The sequence below is a fragment of the Rhyacophila brunnea genome, unplaced genomic scaffold (assembly GCF_057557595.1).
Source record: "Rhyacophila brunnea isolate RB1 unplaced genomic scaffold, BYU_Rbru_1.0 scaffold_51, whole genome shotgun sequence".
Classification (NCBI taxonomy): Eukaryota; Metazoa; Arthropoda; class Insecta; order Trichoptera; family Rhyacophilidae; genus Rhyacophila; species Rhyacophila brunnea.
In genome coordinates, this window is record NW_028233182.1 from 2,452,813 (window position 1) to 2,470,276 (window position 17,464).

The 17,464-nt window shown below is 25.1% G+C and overlaps 1 protein-coding gene across 1 annotated transcript in view; it reads right to left on the minus strand.

Annotated features, from left to right (window-relative positions):
• LOC147065839 (exosome complex exonuclease RRP44-like) overlaps window positions 1–15,874 on the minus strand; it is a 67,790-nt gene extending 51,916 nt beyond the window's left edge. The window contains exons 1-3 of the mRNA XM_085956231.1: window positions 15,807–15,874; window positions 14,904–15,167; window positions 14,226–14,369 (exon numbers count right to left, since the gene is read on the minus strand). Coding sequence (XP_085812357.1) covers window positions 14,226–14,369; window positions 14,904–15,167; window positions 15,807–15,874 — 476 coding nt within the window. The remainder of the gene's footprint in view (window positions 1–14,225; window positions 14,370–14,903; window positions 15,168–15,806) is intronic.
• Between the last annotated feature and the right edge of the window lie 1,590 nt (window positions 15,875–17,464).

The window sequence follows — 17,464 nt, forward strand, 5'->3', positions numbered from 1 at the left end:
ATCTTTTTATCAAGTTATTTATATTTAATTTATATATAATGGCATGCTAATTTCAAAGTAACGGATTTTTAAAAGCTTGTAAATTGCACTATAAATGAAAATGTACCAAATTAAATTATTCAATATGTTTTACGCTACTCTAATTATCATAAAAAACAAATAAATTATATATTATGTTAAATTAAATACTAAAATGCTGAAATATTATACAAACATTCACAATTTTTTTTGTTTAAATTTAAAAGTAAAGATATAAATAGTATTTATGATCACAAAACCTTGCATTTAACATAAAAACCGGTGTGATAAGAAGTGAAATTAAGCATATCTAAAAATTATAAAATATAGGTTTAATAATCAATGAAAAAAAACATCTTAAGGTCTATATTTCATAAATAATACTATTATAATGCCTATAAAAAAATCAATGAGCGTTTATAATTATTATACCTCACATTTAATTATAATTATCGCACTTTCCCTGGTCTGTCGGCTGCAGTATGTATTTTTTTATGATTCGATTATATACATCAACATTTCTATGTTTGATTGTTCATTTAAATTTATTTTCACATATGCTGTTGTTTAAATATAAAGAAAATACTTCAAATGTATAAAATACTAGGATCCTTTATTCAAGAGCTTTTGTAATTAATATAAATTACTTTTAAGTTTTTTTAATTTCAAAAAAAAGTTGACTGTTTGAATATTAAGATTTTATCTCTTTATTTCTGAATTGTTCCTTTATTGTGTTTGTATACACCTGTAAATTTTATTAAAACCTTTCTTAAAAAATATTGAGCGGACATGATGATCGGCGATAAACAATTAAGTAAAAAAGCTTTATTAGATTTATAGCGTATCATATAGCATATAAAACATGGTAATGAATACTTTTTGGCGTGATTTATACGGTTTAGAGTTGATTAGATCTATAGAGGTGACATTATAGTCAGTTTTGTATTTGTGTAATAAGTACACATAGACTCAATTAACTCGGAAAGCCTGTGATTAGCTGTATTGTATTATATATGGCAGTGATTATTGAGGCAGTGATTACTGTAATATTTTTTTTATGTTTTTAAGATCTTAGAGTTCCTAAAAAAAATAATACTTCTATTCGAGTTATCATGTGTATAATGCTCATCAGCGCTTAGAAATATTAGAAAATTGCATAAAATCATATAAATTAAAATTTACTAGTAAATTATGTGCTTACCAAATAAAGTTTTCTTCAAAAATGATCCTTAAATTAGTATAGAAACAAAGGCAAAAAAGCCGACTAAGCGTATATTGTGTTTAAGTAAGATAATAAATATTCTTGCATGTAAAAAAATTAAATCTCAAATAATTTTGGTTTCCATATGAAAATATTTATGTCTAAAAATTACTTTTGTATATAAAAATTAGTCGGTGTTAAATTGCATAGATGTTTATTTTTTGCTGAAATATTAGTAAGTGGAAATTAATGCTCACAGAAATCTTGTAATGAGATGAAATATTATCTATATGTGTAAACATTTATAATTTTACAATCTAAATGTGCACATCAACGATTCATTTGTAAAATAAAATGGAGTGTCTATTTTAAACTTACTATTCTTAATAGGGTTTGTGGATTATTGTATTTATTTCCAGATATAGTCTATTCAAGCAGCAATTTCGGGTATCTTTAAAACAATAAAATAAATAATTGTAAAATAATACATTTCGGCAAGTAAGATGGGTAAAAATATAGAAAATCATGGAATGTATGTGATATATATCGGAAATAAAATAACTTGTTTATAGTCTGTAATTTTATATATTAAATTAATTTACAATATTCTGTATATTGTATTTATATGATGTTTTTAAATTCAAAAGGAAAGAAGTGTATTAAAGCTGGACCAGGTACAATATCTATTCTTGGCAAAAAAAACCTTTTTTCTGCCCTGTGCTTTATATTTCTCATAAGTTTAAATCTACCCTAACACACGTTTCTTCACTTCTATAAAAAACTTGCGATTCCTTCAAGGCTTTTAGTTTCTATTCAAGAAATTCGTGTGTCGAAGATGCATTATATTTTAGGAAAAATAATCTAAATTACCTCATAAATCATATTTTGCTTCAAATTAAAATTTTAATAAAACAGTGGAACAAGTTTAACATATCAAGTTGTTTAGTATTAAAAAAATATCTTTGATATTATGTAAATAAAAAGAATTTTAAATTGAAAGCTCGTAGGAATGAATACCTATAAAAATATAAGACTGTTCAAAGAAATAAATTTCTATTGTATTAATACTTTATTTCTTGAATTTTCACCGTAATTCCAACAAAATATCAGAAAGAATTTTAATATATGTTATATTAAAAACTTAAAAAACAGGACTTTATAAAAAATTAATATGGCATTTTTAGTAAACACAAATACTCAAAACACACACTTTGATTGTACATTTAAAACCCTTTAAATTATGTTGTGTATAATAGCAACTGGAAAATAATGAATCTTTTATCACTCTAATTTACCGAATTTTAATAAAACAACCTGACCATATATTTTAAATTTGTTTTAATAGTATTTGTATCTCTAGACTTGAATCATACAAGAATAATGTGAACAAATTTATGTAAAGTTGATAATAACCGGGGTACATCAGCTTCCTCTAAATCATGAAAATTTAGATAAAAACGTACACTCAAGGTTTGAATGGCAGCACAAAAAAAATTGATGATAAGCTCAACATGATCCTAAAAAATGAACCAGAATTTATTTTTATGTGATTTAGTCACATTATAATACATCTTTTGAATTTGAAACTATTATATTGGATATTCTAAATTAAACTCAATGAATTGTTAAAATTATTTTCAGCGTTATTTTTATATAATAAATTAAAAATTAGAATTTTTTACACTTATTTATATATTTATTGCATAAAAATGGTTAAATTTTATATTTCTAAAAAGGAATTTACATATTAAACTTTTCCTATTGAATACAATTTTTCTCATTTTATATTACACTGTGAATATATTCTTGTTGAAGAAAAAAACTTTGTGGATAAAATAATCGCATTTTTTACACATGTATTATTGTTGACTTTTGTTGTAAGGCTTTATGATATAATTCGATAGTGTAGCATATTTTAGTATCATATAAACAAAAAAAATTAAATTTTATTATAAGGTATCATGCTTTGCCTAAGCCATATTGATGTCGGTAGTGCCTTCATCCATCGTCCCACTATATTAACTAGAATAATAGTCTTTATGCTGAATGGTATCAGAAGAAATAACCTCAAAATAACATCTATCATCAAGTTATTAAAACTGTAGCAACCAATAATGTAACATCCTAGAACGCTGATTACAATTATTTTTTCTTTGACATCTTTTCTTTTGACTTTAAGCATAAATAACAGGGAAAACGCTGCAAATATTACTAAAACTTTCATTTTAACGGATATTTTTAGTATAAACACACACATTATTGCTAGTCTATACAAAAAGGCTTGTAATAAATGATGAATGGTCCGCTTATCATGCTTTAAATCTGTAGAGCTCATATTATAAACGAGCTTGAAGATATCGATAAGCTCAATGCAAAAATATGGCCCTAAAAAGGTTCCTTTTTCCAATACTAAATAACCATCAATAATTAATAACATTAATATCAGTTGTAACAGGCATAAATATATTTTTGCTATCCAATTTAAAAACTTGGTTATTTCATATGAGTAATCATTCGAGGCTTTCTTTAACTCTTTACATGATTTAATCCATAAAAGTAGCAAAGCCAAGAAGGGGATTATGAATGGAATGTAAGCCGCTGAAAACGATACGCTTATGATCGAATTTTGCTGCAGTAATATAAATAATGGAAGAGATGTTATAATTAGTATAGCTGAAAAAATACTGATTATTATCGCGATGATATTTCTCGAACAAAATAATCTAGAGTATAAAAATATATTTCTATCGCTATTTGCATGCTCAATTCCTTTACTTCCAAACCAATCATAAAATTCACGAATCTTTTTATCCTTTAAAATTCTGTATGCGCATTGTATTTCCGTAAAATCCATAAGATTTCCATTCTTCATATCTGGGTGATACTGGTAGGCTAATTCGCGATATTTTTTTTTAATTTCTTTCTGGCTACATTTCTTCGGCAAAAAGAGTATTTCATAGTATGATTTATTCATTATAATATGTGCCTTTTTTTCTTGAGCTTCTGGTAATTCTTATACTACGTCTTATAAAACTTTAAAATTTCTTACGACTTTTTATTGGGAAAAATACAGATATAAATTGGGCACAAATGTAAATTTATATTGACCAAATGTAAATCATTATATTTTAGAAATCAAAAATGATAATTTTTTTTGATATAAAAACAAAGATTTCCTTCAGAAAAATAACTATATAATTTCCAATATTTTCTATAAAAACATATCAAGTTTTTCTTAAAAATAATGATTTTAATATAATCTGGTTTTAAATCACAGTATAATATTTTTTAATAAAAATAAATCAAGATTAAAGCACATATTAAATTTTATGTTAATTTAAACATCGAATTCAAGCTATTTACATTCCTTTACATCATTGAGATCAAATCCAGAAATGATTTCATCATATAAAAAGTGGATTGATTACAATAGATAAAAAGGCGGCAAAAAACGATTTCCTTGATATCTGTGTGATAAGAAAAATCGAGATTTTCGAAATCGAGAACATAAAATACACTTGTTTACTATTTTTAAATCACACCGATTTTATTGTCTAGGAGTTACTTTTTCATCAACTTATTTAAAAAGTAGCTTCTAAATATCATAGTACTTTCTTGGCTTAATTTTCGTAGACATGCACAGCATTTCCGATTTTTAGGTGCGATTTAAATTTATTTCAAAATGTATATTGAAATTATAACGAAATAACGGCCGGATGGTGGTATTATTAAATCTCAAAAAGGGAAAGAAATACTTCTACATAATAACAAGATGTGCACTTTAGACTATAATAACAAAATTAAACAATACAATTGAATTCAATCTAAATAATGCGAGAATATATCATTAGATAAAACAAAGGATCAATAAAAAAAAGAAGCGTTTTCTTTGACCAGTCAATAAAATGTCATTGAGGCAACTATGGATTGAATTGATTTATAATCTAAAAAAATAAGCAATATTCAATTTTGTAAAGTTATTTATACACAATAATCATGAAATTTAGTGAATCGCTTGATGCACTTGTTTTCTTTTATAATTAAAGAGATACTCCGAACTAATAAGAACCAGAATATATGATTAAAGAATTTATTATTCATAGGCTTTTTAAAAAAATTTAGTTAAAAACAGTAATGATATAAATTTTTCGTTTCTTAAGTGCATAAGAATAGATATAGATTTATAAAAATGTTACTTTTTGAAATATCTAAGCTTATACAAAAAGCTCAAGCTGGATTGTTTATGATACATTGAGGTCGGTGCCACATGAAGTCTATCATTTATTTAATCTAGGTGTTATATTTTGGAAACTATTTTTCACCTATAAATATTTGCTAATGGCTTCTAAAACAGAATCTATATATTAAAAATCTTTTTACAAATCAAATATATTGGTGAAATAGAACATAAGAAGATGGTAAAAAATGTCCAAAGGATTGATATTTTATTTAGCTGGTGTTTGGAGAAATCCTTTTTATTGTTATATTTTAATATAATTTATCCCAATATATAAAATATACAAATAAAGGTTTTAAAAAAAATTATTAAAATGGCGCATCGTTTAAAAATTAAAATTAAACATTTTGAATTGCACATTTTTTAACAGATCACGATTAAAATATGCTTTTTCAATGCATATTTGATTTTATTGATAAAAATATATAGTTTATTGATTTTATGATTATTTTGATATTGCATTTATTCTGTTAAAATAAATGTACTATCAAATAAATATTTTTCGAAATAGATGTAAAATAAAAGAAAAAACAACTGTATATAGTTCAGCATCGTGAATACTATTCTTCTGTACCACAGAAAATCTGAATATTGGTAATTTTTAGGTGTATTAAACTCGAATCGGAAAATAACGTCGGAAATGTGTAAAGACTTCAAGTTTAAATAATTTTTAAATTATCTTAAAACGATATTATTTATATAGTTTTTATTCTTATTATGAAAAGATAAAATTATTATGTATTATGAACTTATTTAAGTTTTAAAATGATAGAATAAATTTTATGTTGATTGAAATTCTCGTAACCCAGTTATTAAATTAACGTATGATGTTAATGTTTGGCATATGATAGGATGATTATAAATAAATATATATTACATTAATGGGTCGGGGTTTTGATGATTCAGTCCGTTTATAAGAGATATAATAAATTACCAGGGTTCTAACCGCAATGCACCCCGATTTTATATATTTACTTAAAACGATAAATGCCCGAAAAGGGGTGCGGTCTGTCGAAACTAGAAATAAAACTATAAAAAACTGACAAACGGAGAATAAATTAGACGGTACTGTATAAGACACCATAATGTGCCCCGAAAATTGAATGAAGCCTGCTCCGTTCAGCAAGTATATTGGTAAGTGAGAGTGATGATAGCATAATTAAACAGCGACGTAAAGTAGATCGAATCATATCCCCCTCCTGGTAAAACAAGTCTAATCCATGGAGATCAAAGTGATTATAGAAAATGTGAAATACAACACACGAGGTGCATCAAATAAGCAAAATTAACTAATATTCTTCAGTGGACTTATTAAAAAGAAGATATATAGGAGTAAATAAATCAAGTTCAAGACAATAAAAGGCGAATTTTTTTTCTTTTTTATAAATATTGCTTAAATTATAATTTAATTTTTTTAATCATTTACGCACGCACAATTTTTTAGAATTCATCGACATAATACCAACTTAAAATATAAATGCATGTTAATAACTTACTTTTAATAGATATTCAAGGTCTAAATCTTGGTTAAAAAATGTCAAAAGTAAAAGAATACTGGCAACGTAAAAATGAACGATTTAAATTTTCTTTTTTTTTCATTGTTTTAATGGCTACTAATACATTCTATTATGCATAATAAAGTAATAAATATCGAATTATCAAAATATCATATCATGAAACAACTTTTATTCTGTATAAAATTAACCTTTTTTGTGGATGGCATGTTTTTTATATGTGCCATTGATGATATTCTGAATCGCTTATACATTTTCAGATTCTAGGCATTTTTTAAAGGTTATTTTTTCTTGATATAAAATAAAATTTTATTTAAGCAAAAGAGGTACAAAATATTGCAATTTATTCTATGATAATTTTTCGCGTAATTAATAAAATTTATGATTTAATGTTAGTTGCTAATAGTCCATAATCAAACAAGAAAAAAATTATTGAGAAAAATCATTTTATGAGAAAACATTTCAACTCTAGGATTTTCTAAAAAAAATTAAGTTCTTACTGATTTAAAATTTATAAACTGCAATTCTCAACATTTGTCATCTCAAGTATAGTTTTTAAAAAAAACCCAAAATTTATTATATTTAACTTCACCCATAATGAACCGCGCGATCTAAAAATTTAGTTAGATCTTACAGACCGTATTTTATGTATTTGTAACCATACTTAATATACCCTTGTGATTTTTTATGAAAAAAAATGAATTTTTATGCTATAAATCCTATTAGTTCAATTTTTTTATGAAAGTTGTTATGCATTCATGCGATAGATTCTCAAAGAGAATAAAAAAAATTCCTTTTTTGTATAAGATTCCACAGAAACATTGTTTTACGCTGTTGTTATTAAATCAAAAATGCATTATTATACTCTTTTTGCAATCTATCAGGGACAATCATTCCTTTTCTATATCGAAAATTTACAGTTTAATGAATTATGATTATTTTTATAGATTTATTCTAGCAGAGATCGTTTTTAATTTCTGTATATGCAAATAAATCACAATTTTTGTAAAATATGTATATCTGCTATTTATGTAGATAAATTGAAATAATATAAAAGAAGAGAAAACAAAATAAAAGAAAAAAATTGGAATATTAACCAATATAACCATAAAAATTCAAAAACTTGGTAATAAATTTACTAAATTTCTTTCAATAAAATATATACTATCGAGCTCTTACTTTTTCTAGAATAAAAAAAAAATTAAACTAATTTGTTTAAGAAAAATATTGCTGCAATATAAGATATAGAATATTTCGTTATTATCGGCCTGTGTTGTTCAAAGGGCGGTGTTTTTATTTTAAAATGTTTGAATATTTTATTTTCTTAAAAAGTTTACAATAGCGGCTAAGCATCATAAAATTTCTTTGTGCACTATTTTTGAAACAAATAAAATTGGGAAAATTTCTAAATATAAATTATATATTCATCTAATTTAAGCGGTAAATTTATAGTGAACAGAATTTCTAACATTTTCGCTGATATTTTTTTAATAAATTGGATGTTTTACGATTTAAAATTTTCCACAAAAAATTTAGTTGCATCAAGTTTTACATAGACAAGTATACACCATTCATTTAATATTAAAATCAAAGATTTGGACATGTGCATATAAATAGAAGAAAAGTAATTTCTCGTTATCACTTTTTTTACGCATATATAGTTTCCATTAAGACTTTTTTTTCAGATTTTTCTTAATTAACTTTGACGCATTCTGGAAAAAAATATTTTTTTGACTTATAAAGGAAATAAATCTTTATAAAATAGGAAAAAAAATTACATCTGGAATATTTTCACTAAAAATATTGGTTATTAAGTACTCGCAACATAATTTCGCCAATTTTTAATAACAATTACTTTTTGCTTGCTTCGTATATGCGCTTTAAAGTGCCATAGTATTAACAAATTATCATTAAAAAAGGTATATTCTTGTATCTTAGAATCTAAGGTGGTTACTTTTCATGTGAATTTATATTTACATTAAAAAAATACACATGCTTTTCTCTGCGCCAAGAATATCATGCATTATATAATATGGATGCTATGGAACTAGAAAGCTTTTGCCAGGTTTTATGCTATTCTCAAAAAATTTGTATAGAAAGATTGTGCAAAGTTAAAGACCCGATACAGATATAATAATTATACCTTTACAGCCCTTGTAATTTTACCTGTATATGATTGTATAAAATCGCATTGCTTTTGCTTTTTTAAGTCCTGTTTTCTATGCATATATGATTCAAATCTTCTAATATATGCTTTGGCTTCTATAATTATTTCTGGAAAATAATTTCAAAAAATATCGTAAACAATGTAATTAAGAGCTCTAGAAATTGGTTTGAAATCATGATATCTCAAACGTATTCTATTTCATATTTGGGTAATTGCTTTATCATTAAGTTTATACTATTACATGTTATAATATTATTTATGAATAATTGTGATAATTCCGTATTATGATATTCTATTTCTTTGTTTTTACACCCATAATTTTTAAATAGTTTATTTTGTAATTTTACCCTTATAGTATATATTTTAATAGCGTTTTTATTATAAACTAAAAACAAATTTCTTTTAGATTGGTTCAACCCCATATAGATCTTATTTTGGATTTTCTTCTTTATACTCATGCATAAAATTACATTTGGTTTTTTTTGTGTATATTTTACTCGCTCTGATATGCAACTTGGTCCACTTTTTTGAAATTTAGTGGTACAAAAAATTAAAGTCGTATATTATTCAAAAAAATTTAATGGTAAAATTAAAAATAATATCGTGTTAAAGATAATTTTACAAAATAATATTTTGAGAAATTGGCCATGATTATCTTTTTTATAACTAAAATATTGAAAATAAGTATCAGAAATTTATAATCTAAAATAAAAAATTTGTAGTTTTTATAATCTATAGAATTCAAAATAATTTACAGACTAAAATAATTAACAGATAGATTAATTTTATAATGATGAATAGGAATAATTATACAAAATTTGTGCTATAAATACAATAAGTAAGGCCAAAACCATAAATTTAAAGCTTTAAATAACCAGAACAATTGATTGATAAATAAAAATTATAAATCTATCATCTGGAAAATACAGCACAGAAGTTACATAGAATTTCCTAAAATAAAAAATAAAGGCTTTACAGCAAAAAAAAAACTTTAAAAGTATAATTCTATTAAATTCATACGTAACTAACGTATGAATATTATCAAAATTATCAACAAAAAAGAAAAGCTTGAAACTTAAAATGAAAATGATATAGAAACATTAAAAAAAAGTCATAGAATAAAAAATTTGCTGCAATAACACAGAATCATCATAAACTATTCTTAAAATACCTCCAAAACATTCAAAAATTATAGGATTAAGAATTAAAATACTTATAAAATACTAAAATAAGCATAAATCTGTTAAAAAAAATATGTGAAAGTAATAAATAAGCATATTGAAATTATAACCAAAGCTACAAAATAAATTTATAATTCTATACAATCAAAATTTACATTTAAAGAAAATTATATGATCTTAGAAGTATTTTTTGGACAGCGTCACATTGGGGTATATTTTTTAAAAACATCACAGCTATCTATTGCTTGTATTAAAAGAGTGATAAATATAGAGACCACTATCTAATTGCTTCAATAATGACCTGAATTAACATAAAATTTAAAAAAAATATATTATCGTGATAAGTATTTAAATTAAGAATATTTTGCCGGCATGACTGCTTTTTAACTTTCCAAATTAAAAACTAGTGAAGCTTTATAAATAAATATTTATGATTTTCACTGTGTGATGTGTAAGATAGAGGTGCTATATAATGTTAAAAACCCTATAAGTTGTTTGCAATTTTAGAAAGCAATATATTTAAACAGCCTGAAAATCTTAGAAATATGTATATTTGGAAAAAAGAATAAAATCGGCATTATTTGAAAAGACTATTTTTCAGTCTATAATATTAAACTGAATGAACTTAGTATAAAAACAATATACATCAAAAAAAATTGTCTTAAGCGATAAAAATGCGCCATATATATTAAGTGCTGATTATGACGAAAAAAATACAAATGTCACGCCAAATAAATAGGTTAAAAATTCTGTTTTGATTTTTCTAATATTAATATCAATACAAGACATACGTTTCGTTTTACTATAAACTATATATTCTGAGTATAGTAAAGCAATTCTTTAATTGTATCTAAAAAATCAATTAAAAAAAAAGAATATTCTAAAATTGAAAGGAGTCATTTTAGAGGTATTTAAACTTAAAATATGGTATTTTCGTAAAATAAAGTTACAAAGAGAATAATTTAAAATATTCTTGTGATATGAGGATTTAAATCCTATTTAAACATTATTTAATCGAATTTTATGTTTAAAAAATTCGAAGAGAAAAAAATAACAGTAAATTCAGGTGTTTTATGTTTTAGAAATATAACATTCTTACCGTATTCGGGAATATAAAAAAGTGAAGAAAAATAAACAAATATATAAATGAAAATATATCATATTTTGCACATATAGACTATAACAAATAAAAATATATATATATATCTTGATAATAAATATTCTAAAAATATTTTTTTTCTGTGACTATAAGTCTAATTCAAAAATATTTATACTTTTGCTTAAATGGCGAGGGGTCTTGAATTATTTCTTCAATGATTATTTTTTCGATGCAATATTTTATATTACCATTTAATCAAAAATTATGCCTTTTATGATGTATTCTATTATTATGTTGAAGACGAATAAAATCACAGTTTAAACGCTTAAAAAAATTTAAAACATCTTTTTTAAATATGAACTATTATTGGAACTTACTAGTAGTATTAAGTTAATATTGGATTTCGTTTTTGAATTTAATCAAATCGTTTAAAATTTTATGATCTAGTTTAATTTATATTTTTGCATCATGATTTTATTATTTTGCATGAAAATATAATTTCGCTGTGATCAAAAAAAATACAACCTTTTTAATATTTAGCACCCAAAGATACTTTCTATACGCATTAATATATTTTTAAAGTATATTTTCCATAATTTTAACCGCTTTGCATGATCATTTATTAAAATAAGTGCGATAAAATCTTTATCATGCGACAGTTATTAAAATTATGGTTTTTACATTTATAATGCGCAAAAAATTCTAAAAATTCTAAAAATCATATATTCATATTGTACCATTAATATTTTTTTCTTTATTTATAGGCAATTGTGTAAAGTATTTAAAAATTGGTATTTATTATTAAAATATATCACTTGTGTGAAATGGTGCTAAATTAATAGGAAAAAATTGTGTCAAAGAAATTATATTAAATCAAGCAAATATATGCGGAACTGTAGACGAGACTCGAAAATTGATATAAAAATACAAGGTCAATATCATTTAAAAACTCTAGGATGCGCTAAAAATAAAGCATAAAAAAACATATTTGCGTACCAAAGTCAATGTAAAGATTTTCATTCACTCAAAATACAAAGCTTCGATATTTTAAAAAATATTTTGACTAAACTTCATCTAAACCACTGAAAATTTAACCTATATATATTCAATGCATGAAAAACGCTATAGATGGCATGGCATATTTCCTGCTATCATTAGAAAATTTGATGAGATAATATATTTAATGAAATAGATAGGCAAACCAAATCTGCCGAATATAGGATACGCTAAATAAATTTGAAAAAACTTGCAGTTCTAGGATAGAAAAATTGATACCAGTGCTTTATGTGAAAATAATTGATTGATCAAGTTAAAGTCGGAATATCATTAAATAATCATAATACAGTAAAGCGGGAAATAAGTTTTTCGAAGAGAACTTTTTATCAGTTAATTAAATTGAGGGTCCAATTTTTAGATAAGTTTAATAGATGAATAGGTTCTTTTAAAAATTAAAAACATCAAGGTAAGTGGTGTATTTTTTATTCAGAAAGTAAATATAATTAGTAAAACCATAAAAATTACAGATAAACATGATGATTAAAGGTTAAAATTGTCCTTTTACGTATTCAAGAATTCTTTAGGACTAAATTATATTTGAAATAAAAATATTTTTGATAAAAGTATGGTTACCCTATTTATCTACCTAGGATTTTTGGGTGATTAAAGTAATGTAGGAATTGTATTATTTTTGAAGAATAGCAATGTTACTCTTTTTATCTACTTAGGAGTCCTAGGACAGTAAAGTAGAAATATGGATATTTTTAAGAAAAGAATCGTTACTTTTTTTATATACCTAGGAATTTTAGAAGAATAGAGAGGAAACATAGATATTTTTAATAAAAGTATCGCTATATTTATTATTAACCCAAAAATTATAAAACAGTAAATTAGAAATGGATATTTTTGATATAAGTATGGTTACCCTTTTCATCTATCTAAGAATTCTAGAAGAGTAAAGTAATGTATAAATAAAAATATTTTTAAGAAAAGCATCGCAACACTTATTACCTACCTAGGAATTCTAAAACAGTAAATTAGAAATGAATATTTTTAAGAAAAGTATGGTTACCCTTTTTATCTACCTAGGGATCTAGAAAAGTATAGTAGAAATATAGATATTTGTAAGAAAAGAATCGTTACTTTTTTTATATACCTAGGAATTTTAGAAGAATAGAGCGGAAACATAGATATTTTTAAGAAAAGTATCGCTATATTTATTATCTACCCTGGAATTCAAAAATGGTAAATTATAAATTAATATTTTTGACAAAAGTATGGTTATTGCCAATTATCTACCTAAGGATCTAGAAGAGTATAGTAGAAATAAAAATATTTTTTATAAAAGTATAGTTACCCTTTCATCAACCTAAGAATTCTAGAAGAGTAAATTAATGTGGAAATAAAAATATTTTTAATTATTGAATAATGCGCATATCGAAATGCCTTTTTATAAAGAACATTTCATCGTTTGGGGCAATTTCGACTTTTAGCTGATCGTATACTTTAAACACCACTTCTCCGTCCCTTAAAAATGCATTTTTTTCTTCGACATATTCTACATCCTCGACTACAATAGTGTCTTCGATTCCAAGTTCAGGAACATTCACCACAATTCCATTTTTTCTTACCCTCAGCACAAACCCATCCGCCACCATTTTCCCCTTACTTTTGATGAATAGGTAAACAAAAAGTTTATCGCAATCCATGCTAGCATACATGGCGCTTCGATTTCTCATATTAATGTTTCTGCAAACTTCTTCGATCACATTTGATTCCATATAAAACTTTTTTTCATTGTTAAGAATTGACTCTAGTTGTCTATGAACAATAATATCTGCGTATCTTCTTATTGGAGAAGTAAAATGGGTATATATTGGCATGGAAAGACCGTAATGTTTGAATTCTTCGAATGGCACAGATCCAGAAGAGAAATAAACGGCTTGATTCATCGATCTGGTGATTATTTTTTTAATTATTTCTTTAAACTTACCGTCTTCTATTGCTGCGATGCTTTCATTTAGTTCTTTTGATGTTAGGTATTCAAGTTTTATGCCTTTTTTGCCCAAATACTCTTTTAATTCATCGAAAGAGTCGTCTGCGAATTTCGGGTGTCGTCTAAGCATAGCATTTTCTCTGTAATTTGTATATATTTCTTTTGCGACGGTTACATTTGCAAGCAGCATAAATTCTTCTACCAATTTATTTGTGTCGTGCATGATTTTATTTTCGATTTTATGTACTACTGGGAAATAATTCTCGTCTTTGTCGTCGAAATGTATTTTTACCTCGTTTGAGCTTAATTCTAAAGATCCGTCTTTTAACCTCTCCTTCCTTAACTTTATTGCTATTTGGTTGAGTGTGTTTATAGATTTACCAAGATTTGTGTTTAGATTCAATTCGTTTTGGGCTTGTTCGTACGTGAAACTTTTTTTGCTTCTTATTATGGTTTTTTTAAAGTGGTGATTTTTCATATTTAGGTTTGAATCGAATTCCCAGAAAACGGAAAATGCTAATCTATCTTCATTTTCGATCAAACTGCACATATTTGATGAAATAAATTCTGGAAGCATGTCAATTCTTCTGTCTGTCAAATAAACTGAGGTTCCGCGTTTCTTTGATTCGTTATCAAGCGGGGAATCTGGAGTTACAAAAAATGAAACATCTGCTATATGAACACCAACTTCTATTGTATCTTTTTTTATTATGCAATGAAGGGCGTCATCTATATCTGTGCATCCTGGTGGATCTATGCTGCAAACGAGCTCCCCCCGCATGTCATAACGTTTATTTGTTTCCGATTCAACTATATTTTTATAAGTAATCGATAATTCCTTCATTTTTAATTCATAATCGTTAATTAATTTATGATCCGTGTTTTCATCGGTATTACCTTCGAGTTTAACTGCTAAATTACTTTCTTTTGATCTTAAGGCAGAAATAACACTTTGAATTCCATATCCAGGATCGTAATTTTTATAATCGATTCCATTGGCCAATAAAATACTTTCAATTTCACTTTTTCTATCACCAACACTTCCAATAACTTTTAAATAACTGCCAAAAGGATATAAAGAATCTTTCTTCCATTCGTTTATTCTTACTAATATTCTTTTACCTTCTAGCTCTTCTACTTGACTTGTTCTTATACGTATTTTTGGGATCTTCCTATCCAAAGGAAGCACCAATACATATTGTGCCCCATTACCATTTATAGAATTTTTGTCTATTGTCCCTATTAAAGGCTTATAATCACGTTTAAATAATCCGACTATTTTTCCAAACACCTCATTCACATCTTTTCTATTGCCTTCAATACTAATATTCATGTTTTTACCCATTTCATTATTATTTTTATTGCTGTGAACACCAGATCCTTCCTCATTAATTAACTCAACTAAGTCCCCAGAATTTTCCTTGATCTCAACATAAACTCCATCAAGATTCATAGCCCTATTCATATCATTTCTCCCTATAACCTTAACTTTAACTGATCTTCCCTTGATTTCAGCATGAACAATCCCGGAAAAACAGTTATAGGTATTCACATATAAGATCCCTTTAACAACCTTTCCTTCTTGAACCATAACACCGATCCTTTCTTCATTATAATAATCATCATACTCCGTATTCTCCCTTTCTGATTCTACTAAGAGATCATGAATCGGTTGCGGGTTCTTAAATAAATTTGGGAAAGTGTGGATATTGTTTTTCGTAAGAATCAGCATGGTTATTTTCGGGACATGTTTTCTATAATACTCAATAACGCGTTTGAATTTCTGATATTCAATGTTCGACGAAAAACTTTCTTTGTAAATTCTTGTAAAATCACTTGTAATAGAATTATTTGCAATAGAATCATTTGTAATTACTTCATTTGCAATATAATCATCTATAATTCCTTCATTTGCAATATGATCTGTGACTATGTTTGTTACATTTTCATTAGTCGTATTTTTATAAACTTTATATTTTCCATAATCTCCTTCAACATAAGTTTCTTCAAAAAAATCATTGTAAAATGTAAATCGATTTTTCATGGCTCCCTTAACTCTTTTATAAACTCCCATTCCATCACAACGCAAATCTTCTAAAACACTTTGTAAAACAATAACATCTACAAACTTGCTTTCAAAAAGAGGAAGAAACGTTTGTAAAACCTCTTTTGTAGGAATTACAATGAACGGAATTTTTGTATAACGACATAATTCTGGATGAAAATGCGGTGTTGGACAGCATGGAAATGAGCACGCCATTTTTGAGCGAATGTAACGCTCATGAATCGTTTTGAGCAAGATTTTGGTTTTTGTGATCTTGTGGGTTGAATAAAGTGTATGCATATTTAGGGGCTTTTATCTTAATTAGTATATTACATATATTTCAAAGTATTTACTAATTATTACTGGTTTGCATGGAAATTGCAATATTTTAATCTTAGAAAATAAATTCTTCACGATCATTTAATACAGCATGAAATATATTTTTATATATTTCATTAATAAGATAACTATATGTAATTTCAAAAAATGGTATTATTTGTATATTGCGAAATTTCATTGATATATTTTAAGATTGACTATTCTATAATGTTAATTATAAAGTCTTTACAACAATATTTACTATTGCTTTAAGTCGAACTTAAACTTCCTAGAATATTTATTATAGAACAATGTATAAATATTTGTTATTACTTCAAGCGAGAATTGAATATTGAAGAATATTATGATAAAATTTTTAGAAAAATACTTATTACTATTTATATTAAGATTAACTATTCTAGAATTTTTATGATAAAACCTTTGTGAAAATATTTATTATTATTCATATGAAGATTAACCATTCTAGAATTTTTATTCTATATCCTTTTGTAAAACAAATTATATTGCTTTAAGTGCAGATTAACTATTCTAGAATTTTTATGATAAAGCCTTTGAGAAAATATTTATTATTATTCATATGAAGATTAACCATTCTAGAATATTAATTATAAGGCTTTTACAAAGATGTTTATTATTGCTTTAAGCGAAAATTTACCTTCCTAGAATATTTAT